This window comes from Chlamydotis macqueenii, chromosome W, assembly GCF_036417535.1.
Source record: "Chlamydotis macqueenii isolate bChlMac1 chromosome W, bChlMac1.mat, whole genome shotgun sequence".
Lineage (NCBI taxonomy): Eukaryota > Metazoa > Chordata > Aves > Otidiformes > Otididae > Chlamydotis > Chlamydotis macqueenii.
The window spans coordinates 50,003,463-50,013,160 of NC_141592.1; the positions used below are offsets into that span (position 1 = coordinate 50,003,463).

General features: G+C 47.9%; 1 protein-coding gene across 2 annotated transcripts in view; it reads right to left on the minus strand.

Moving 5' to 3' along the window:
• Positions 1-9,294, minus strand: part of LOC104478347 (sorting nexin-18) — a 60,120-nt gene extending 50,826 nt beyond the window's left edge. The window contains exons 1-2 of one of the 2 annotated variants that reach the window (XM_086769539.1): positions 8,987-9,294; positions 7,737-8,929 (exon numbers count right to left, since the gene is read on the minus strand). In XM_086769539.1, the coding sequence (XP_086625665.1) occupies positions 7,737-8,929; positions 8,987-9,294 (1,501 nt within the window). Of the gene's footprint in view, positions 1-7,736 lie in introns of both variants that reach the window. The other variant, XM_086769537.1, reaches the window with a different exon arrangement.
• Between the last annotated feature and the right edge of the window lie 404 nt (positions 9,295-9,698).

Here is a 9,698-nt window from a genome sequence, read left to right on the forward strand (position 1 = left end):
CAGTCAGGGGAACATAGTGATCAACTCCCCCTGCCAATATTCCGGCTGTAATTTGAGCCTGGACATGAGTTCAGGGGTTTTTTTTAATTAACTGTTCCTCAGTCTCAGTCATTGCATCTAACATTATGTCTGTATCTTTCCAGTCTGGGTCTTGATTGTTAATTATTAATTCAAATCTTTTGGCAATTCCCAGTGGATTCTAATGCCAAAACAAGGGGTATTCTGAGGGGCCAAATTTATACCACATTCCTTTTGCCACTCAAGATGATTTCTTAAAGTGAAAAACATATCAGCATATACCACCTCATCTCATTTATCATTCTTCTGAGAAACAGCATCAATTTGTAATAAAGTATTATAATTCAAAGTTCCATTATTCAGTCATTTTTCCTTATCATCCAATTTATATAACGGCCACCACTGATTATAATATTTGATTAAAGTTTTCTTATTTACGTTCCCTTCCGGTGGTCTTCCAATATCTTTCCAATGTGCCAGGATACATCCTAACGGGCTCTTTTCAAAATTTCCCCACTCTGTTGACCACCCATTACATTATTCAACCAGGAGTTACTTTACAACAATGCTCCACAAACACACACACACAAAAAAATTATATAAAATAATCATTCACTCTTATCCTCTTGCTTTGTCCTTCTCCAGCTATTTCCCTCACGGAATAACAGAATCACAGATCCAGACTCCACACTCGCTTCGTGCACGTCTTACTCAGTCACACATACATACACATCTTCAACAGTGTTTCATTATCTTTTATATTATTGAAATTGCGAAATCCAAGAGTACAATTTCCAACATCAGAACCGAAGAGGGCTCAAATGAACATCAAAATGTTCCCAAATGAACACCGAAGTATTCCCAAACCGTACACCAAAATGTACCCAGAAGTATACCAGTGAGGTGCTAGCAACCCGGTATACACTGTTCTACGTAAGATCTCATCTTACGATTCATGAACAGCTTCCTAACCTTCCCTCGAGTGCAGGACATTCCCTCCTGCCCCCAATGCCTAAGCATCATCCCCAGGTGCAGGACATTCCCTCCTGCCCCCAATGTCTGAGCACCATCCCCAGAGGACTGTCAGGAGGTATGCTCGGAGAGGACTCCTTGGTCCCTCTCCCCCTTTCTTGTCTGGACTTATTCCCCATATTCCCGCGGGGCACGTTCAAACAAAAATTCTTTTGCTTCGTCCCTTCACCGGACGATCTCCTCGCGGAGGGACGGAAATCCAGTTAGAAGGACTCCACACTCGCTTTGCAGGCAGTTCTGCGTCTCAGTCACACACTCTCAGCCCCGCTTTCTTAGCCGCCGGAGTATTACTCAACAGTCAATTTTCTTACCTGGGTCCCGTGCACAGAAATTGTCGGCTGCTATGCACTAATTAATTCAGTTCCTGTACTCCCCTTTTTTTGCTCTGGGAGTCCTCTGACCAGGTATTGCCTGCCGTTCCCACGAAACGAGGCAAAAGGGCGGAGACTGTCGAAATCAGCAGGGCGCGCCCCTCTGTTCCCATTGCCCCGCTCCGCAGACGTGGAAGCGAAGTTATCCCGGACAAGCCCCCAAATTGTGAGAAACAACCGTTTGCCCTGAATAATTTGCAGAGGACAAAGTCATCGGAGCAAAGCATCTTTAATTTGTGAGTCAGCTGAGTCGGGTGTGTCTTAGAGCAGAGGCACACTTCTTAGTTCAGAGTTACAATATTTATACCCTTCCCTGATCACCCTATTTGTCTATCTCTGTTTTTTTCTTTTCCTTTCTTTGTTGGAGCTCACAATCTACTTGACTGAATCCATGTTCTGGACCCCCCCACACTTCCCCAGTTATCTAAACGGCCCAGGATAAGGTCTGGTTATCTATATGGGTCAAGATAAGGTTCCAAAATGGCTTAAGCAAAACCTTAGAAAAAAATCATAGCATCATAGAATGGTTGGGGTTGGAAGGGACCTTCAAAGGTCATCTAGTCCAACCCCCCTGCAAGGAGCAGGGACATCCCCCACTAGATCAGGTTGCTCACAGCCTCATCCAGCCTGGCCTTGAATGTTTCCAGGGATGGGGCATCTACCAGCTCTCTTGACGACCTGTTCCAGTGTTCTACAACCCTCATTGTAAAAAAATTTTTCCTAATATCTAATCTAAATCTACTTCCCTCTATTTTGAAACCATTACCCCCAGTCCTGTTGCAACAGGCCCTACTGAACAATCTCTCATATTTCCTGTGAGGGAGAAGAGAAGGCTCCAGGGAGACCTTATTGCAGCCCTCCAGTACCTAAAGAGGGCTTATAAGAAAGATGAGGGGAAACTTTTTAGCAGGGCCTGTAGCAATAGGACAAGGGGTAATGGTTTTAAACTAAAAGAGGGTAGATCCAGACTAGATAAGGAAGACATTTTTTACGATGAGGGTGGTGGAACACCGGAACAGGTTGCCCAGACAGGTGGTGGAAGCCCCATCCCTGGAAACATTCAAGGCCAGGTTGGATGAGGCTCTGAGCAACCTGATCTAGTCAGGGATGTCCCTGCTCCTTGCAGGGGGGTTGGACTAGATGACCTTTAAAGGTCCCTTCCAACCCAAACTATTCTATGATTCTATGATTTTCAGGTTGTTTGCAGTTTTATATAAGTCCAAACTCAAAGAGGTAGATGTCTTCCTACTAAAAAGGCAAACAATTCTCTTCTGCCTTTATAATACTATAATATTCCCTTCTCTTGGCCGGGCCAGGCCAGGCCATCTGGACTGAATCGGGCCCAGATAGCCACTCAATGGGAGGCCAGAGGGTGAGGGCCGTGAGGCCCACAAGGCTTGTGCCTCCCCCTCTGCCTGTGCTTCTGCTTCTTCACTCCTTTTTTGAAATGTTCCCCTTCTTAAATACGTTATCATAGAGACATTATCACTATCACCAATTGGCTCGGCCCTGGCCAGTGGCAGGTCCGCCCTAGACCTGGCCGAGTCCACTGAACAAAGGGCTGTGAGAAAAGGGCCTAAGGTCCCTAAGTCCTACCTGGACTTGTGCAAAGCATTTGACACTGTCCCGCACGACATCCTTCTCTCTAAACTAGAGAGGCACGAGTTTGATGGACGGACCACTCGGTGGATAAGGAATTGGCTGGATGGCTGCACTCAGAGAGTGGTGGTCAATGGCTCGATGTCCAAGTGGAGACCGGTGATGAGTGGCATTCCTCAGGGGTCCGTGTTGGGCCCGGCCCTGTTCAACATCTTTGTCAGCCACATGGACAGTGGGAGAGAGCGCACACTCAGCAAGTTCGCCGACGACACCAAGCTGTGTGGTGCCGTCAACACGCTGGAGGGGAGGGATGCCATCCAGAGGGAGCTTGACAGGCTGGAGAGGTGGACCCGTTGTCAGGGACTGAGAGTTAATGTCTCAAACATTGTTGTGGCTGTGGCGCCGGGTGCAGTCTGCAGTCTGCATAGGGGAGGTGGAGGCCGCATGGGAGATATGCAGCTCCCCAGGCCCCTGTTAACAACTTGCCAAATATGGCCAGGGGTCACACAGCGGTCATCTGAGGAAGGGGCTTCTGACCACCCCTCACATTCAGTTCCCGCTTTGCGCCTGTACAGAGGACTCAGAACTCTGGAACCAGACCATACCAGTCTTCAAGGGGCATAACCGGAGGTGGGGATTAGGCTATAAAAGACACTGCCTGAGGGAGCCACGTGGTGAGCCCCCACTGGAAGATCATCATGGCCGCCCACCACCGTGGCCCCCACCACCAGAAGCCGCGCACCCGCCACCCCACCAGAGGATCCGTGTGCCTGCCCGTCATCACTGGATCCAAGGGTGGTGATATCTCTTTCCCTCTTTCTCTTTTCTATTTTCTTCTTCCTTCTTAAAAATATCCCGATAAGAACCCCGGCTATCAACCCCCTTTATGCTTTCCAAGTTTTCAAAGTTAAATCGTTCCTCTAAACGTTAAATAAAATCCTAAATCGATTGTTTGGTGTTGTTTCACCTGAATTTAGTCCAAGGGAATCACAAACCTGCTACGGCTCTGGGTCGTAACACCCGTGCAAACCTCATGAAGTTCAACCAGGCCAAGTGCAAGGTCCTGCATGTACACCGTGGCAATCCCAGGCACAAATACAGGCTGGGTGGAGAATGGATTGAGAGCAACCCTGAGGAGAAGGACCTGGGAGTGCTGGTGGACGAGAAGCTCAACATGAGCAGGCAATGTGCCCTTGCAGCCCAGAAGGCCAACTGCATCCTGGGCTGCATCAAGAGGAGTGTGGCCAGCAGGTCAAGGGAGGTGATTCTCCCCCTCTACTCTGCCCTGGTGAGACCCCACCAGAAGTACTGTGTCCACTTCTGGAGCCCCCGACATAAGAAGGACATGGACCAGTTGGAGAGGGTCCAGAGGTGGGCCACAAAGATGATCAGAGGGCTGGAGCACCTCTCCTATGAGGCCAGGCTGAGAGAGTTGGGGCTGTTCAGCCTGGAGAAGAGAAGACTCCTAGGAGACCTTTATCATGATCTTCCAATACCTCAAGGGGGCCTACAGGAAAGATGGGGAGAAACTCTTCTGTAGGGCCTGTTGTGACAGGACAAGGGGTAATGGTTTCAAAATAGAGGGAGATAGATTTAGATTAGATATTAGGAAAAAATTTTTTACGATGCGAGTTATAGAACACTGGAACAGGTCGTCAAGAGAGCTGGTAGATGCCCCATCCCTGGAAACATTCAAGGCCAGGTTGGATGAGGCTCTGAGCAACCTGATCTAGTGGGGGATGTCCCTGCTCCTTGCAGGGGGGTTGGACTAGATGACCTTTGAAGGTCCCTTCCAACCCTAACCATTCTATGATTCTATATTTAAGATAATAAGCAGTTTGAAAATATTCCCATAGTCCATTGCTCTACGTGTTTTACACAAGTGACCAAAATGGCAATCCCTTTCTGCATACTTAATGTATGATGTCCTCAACACAGGAGGCAGAAAGACCTGGACCCAAAAGCAATTACAAGCACAATGGTTAACACATTTTCCTGCTGATATGCAGACAAAGCAATAGCGGGGCTTACATGGCTTTGGTTCATAATTCTAGGAGAAAAATAAAGCCTAAACAGAGGGAAATTTTTATCTCTGGCTCAGAGATTCTCTGGCTTTCTTTTTGCAGAAGAAAAGTTGCAGAAATTATTCAAAAACCCCAGACATGCAGACTTCTCAGTCCATGCCACAAAACACACTTCTAAATTACATTAAGCAGCTGTTCAACTATCTACAGTAGAGCAAACCCATAACAGGACAAAGCAGTCTAATATTCTACCCACAAATATGGGTATGTTTTGGGCATAACAGTCTTTATTTTTTTGGTCCTTCTTAAGTCTAGGGTAATATCGTAATGGAGTCTAGAAAAGGCTTTGGTTTTTATCTCAGTTAGTAAATTTAAAAGAAAGCTCTTATGTTGTAAGAACACCAAACAGTTCATATTTTCATCTGAAGTTTACAATTTGCAACTGAAAAGTTATACCTTGTTACAAGTAACTCTTAGAAGTAATACAACAGCAATATACTGGGGGTAAAAAACATCTTCCTCTCAGTTTTCTTCCAGTTTGGTTATTTTGTAAAGGGAACGACAACAATAAACACATAATCCAGCTCCAACCCTATTCCTATGATGAACATGGACATGCAAGAGACCAATATCTCAAGTCCATGCCATTTTCTGATGGCAAGTATGTACCAGGGATATATTGTGTTGAAGGCAGTGTCAGTCAAGGGGTGCTGGAGCACTAACACCTGCACACAGACCAACTGTACGTTTCTCCAACCAGTTCCAGGACAGTGTTCTGGCACAAAATCAGCTCTACATACATCATGCTCATGCACTGGTCTAGCGGAAGCTCATTTAGATGAGCTTTCCCTGGTTCAGCACGGTAAACCTAACCAATAAGTGCAAATTTAAACAGAACTATAAAGGAAACAGAGATATGCAAGTTGAAGGAAATATGGGTTGAGTCAAACACGTATCTTATTATTCCAAATCCTCTCCTCAAAGTAAAGTCTCCAGAAACATTACAATTAAGAACTCTATATAGTCTTAAAGCTTGAGGATATAGTATTTAAATAGTATATATAATCTGTTGTTTTATTCCACCTAATAAAAAAATCTCTCTCTTTGTTTTTTTTCCAGAAGTTTACAAATAATCCTATTATTAGTTGACAACTCACTTAAAAATCCTCTACTCCCAAACACAAGACATTGCCAAAGTCATCCTTCTCTCCAAATTTAAAATACTTCAAAGTTGTTATCAGAACACAATACCACAGCAGCTAATAGAACAACTCCTTCAAGGTTAGATTGTACACTTCCCTTTTCTCTTCAAAGTAATATCGATCAGGTTTCCACTCACGACTTTCAAGATTCAATGGGAGAATAGAAATCTGACTTCGATGCATGTAATTTTAATGAAAAGCTTACTTTTTCAAATAGTTGTTGTAAATTGTGCACTTTATATCATCTCTGCCTCCTCAGTTTTTCCCAGCAATAATGCATACCTCCCAAAAGCCTGTATTCTTGATCTGTTGAAAACACTCTTCCAACAACTCTTTTATTGTAAAACTCAAGGTACTGTTCCAAATGCAAAAACCTTGGAAATGTCATGTAAGGGCACAAAAGATTGATTCACTGTGGGTGACAATTCAAGCACTGCCTCTTGTGGTGCAGAACACCACTTATTAATTTCTCAAATAATTTTCAATAAAGAAGCTCACACATTTTCTCTGATAACTGTTACACACACACATTTCTGTACAGCATATGTAATGTTTTCTTGGTCTCTTTTATGGCTCTAATCCCCACACATCCCTGATCAGCAAAAAGAATGAATGATGGGCTAGTCTTCTCACAATGGTGAAGAATATATTAATAGTTTTAACTTCACAGCTGGGAAATCATCTACATATATATAGTGCTACAAACTTCTATTTATCTGAACAAGTGTCACTAGTTATATAGTAGATGATTTTTTCATTTTTGGAGTTTCTTTCTCTCCAATGCATCAAAGTGCCATACAAACAGCAACCTGAACCTCAGAAGCATGTATCAGCTAGAAAGATGCCGAAAGGATAACAGGTGAGCAACATGTTTTTTATTATAATAAGGGCAAAGGATGAACAATTCCAACTAAGAACATTGTGGCAGACCATTATCCTTACAAAGACATCAAGAGAGTTTAATGCATGGCCAAACTGACAAAACCCAGCAGCTTTAAACATCTCATCTGAATGTCCGACACTGCAAAATGCACACACCACCACGCACACCTCAAAGTAGTCAATTGGAGTATCTCCATCTTCAGATTACTTCATATTTATTATCAGAGATTTAAGATGCCTAACATACATCAAAGAATAATGGATGTTTTCATACCACTTGATCTTCAGGGTTTGTAAACAAGCCTATTAATATTTAATGTATCAGCAGTATAGGCAGATGTAGTTTCTTTCAGAGATACACAGCGAAACACAGTAACCTCTGACCAATAAAATTCCCAACAACGTCTAGACCTTTGTCACAGAATGAAAATTGTCACTGATGTGTTTTTTGTATTTTTAGCAACAGTTTATCTGAGTAAACACTGAAAGATTTAACCCAAGGCCAGCAAGTCAGATGCAGAGCAAATTTAGCCCTTTGTCTCTATATCTGTGTGCATATCACTGATACATAAAACTTAATAATTTCAGAAAACACATAAGGGTGTTACCTTTCTGGACGTGGATGATGTCTGGAAAGTTGGCCAAGTGTCCCTGATACAGCGCTAACAAATCTATCACAGCATCTAGGTCTTGCCGGGGCTGATCTGCAAAGAGGTCCCCAATAGCATCATAGGCTTCTGCAGTGAAGGCTATGGCTTGGTTGAGGCTAGCTGAAAAGGCCTGCTGGTCCAGCTCAAATGCCTGACTGAGGCACTTAAAGGAGTGCCCCACCTTCTGGTATTCCTTCTTGAAACCAGTGACTTGTTTGCGGGCAAACTCATTAGCTGTATGATTAAGCTGCAGGGCGCTCTCGTCCATCTTCTTTGTGAAGGCTTTGAAGCCATCCACCTGGCTTTCCACCTCTTGCAAGTCCAGGCCAGCCCCAGGGCCCGTGGGGACACTGATGGTCAGGAAAAAGTTGGCACCCACCATCTCGTCCTTCTCAGCCTTGCGCTTGCCTTGTTTCCAGGCCTTCTCATCTGTGCTGGGACAGGTGAGGAAGTGCTGGAAAGCATCGCACTGAGCCAGAATGGGGTGGCTGCACATGTGATCCATCCACCAGGCCAAGCCTTTGCGACGTTTGGAGATGAAGTCCTCCTCAAAGCGGCCAGTGGCCTGCTTCTCCGGCAAGTGGGGCACAGAGATGACAGGGAACTTCTCAGCGAGGCGCCCATAGAGCCAGTCAAAGTGCTTGTAGCGGCGGTGTACCTGCTGCCTGGTGTGGCTGGGCACCAGCTTGTAGGCGATGTAGCTCTTCATGCCCTTGAACTTGGTCTGCTTGGTGGGGTCCTCAATGGAGCACTGGAAGGGGTAGGGGTTCTCCTGCCACTCGGGGCCCCAGGAGCCTAGCACCACACACAGCTTGTCCCCGTCCTTCACGAAGCCTGATGCCTCACCCAGCACAAAGGCCTCCCCGCCAGACTTGACGAAGGTGGAGAAGCGGTTGAGGTTGCGGCTCACCGTGGCCAAGTTCTTAGCACTGCTGCCAGGCGGGTGCAGGTGGCCTGCCAGGTGACCACTGCGGGAGCTCAAGGACAGCTCGGACCTCGTGGACAAGCGGTAGCGGCCAGAGGCCCACCCGCCCACCACCTCATAGTCAGGGTAGGAGCTTTCCAGGGCGCCCGGCTCATCAGCCACTGTGGAGCTTTCATCCCAGTCATCGTCCCAGTCATCATCGCTGCCCTGGCTGGGCTGGTAGGAGCTGCCATAGGGCACCAGTGGGAAGGCGTACCCGGCGGTGGGGGGCAGCGAGAAGGACTCGGGCGCTGCCACCGGCGGGGCCTGCTGTGTCGTCAGCTTGAAGTTTGCGGAAGGCGGCAGCGGCTCGAAGCCACCAACGGGGAGATTGGTGTAGCGGGCAGGCGGCGGCGGCTCGGCGGCCGGGGCGCGGATCACCTGCACGTAAGAGGCCGGGAAGAGGCCGCGATCACCGCGGCTGTTGACACCCTCCAGCCAGCCCTCGATGTCCTGCTCGCTGCAGAGGCTCAGCACCTCGTGCTCCCGCAGCGAGATCTCCCCCGGGTTCTCCGACCTGAAGTCGTACAGCGCCCGGGCCCGCAGCGCCATGGCCCCACCGCCCAACAGACCCCCGGGGACTTCCCGCCGCCGCCCCGCCCCGCACCGGCGACTGCCCCCTGTCTCCGCGTCCCGCCGGCGGGGACGCTAAGGCGGCTGGCTTCTCCGGCTCCGCTGCGCTACAGCGCGGCCGGCTCCGAATCCTGGCTTCACCCCGGCGGACGAGGAAGGGCGCGGGGGCTGGGCTGGTGACCGTCTCACATCGACAGTTTCGCTAATCCAGAGTCGAGAGGCAGGACGGAAGAGCCGAGCGCAGAGCCGCTGCCCCCATCGATGGGCCCGGCGCGGCCCGGTTCACCCCGCCCCTTCCCCGCCCCTTCTCCGCCCCCAGTCGGCGTCCGACTGACCGCGGGATGGGCGCCAAACCCCGGCCGTGTCCGTGCTCACCCTCCCCT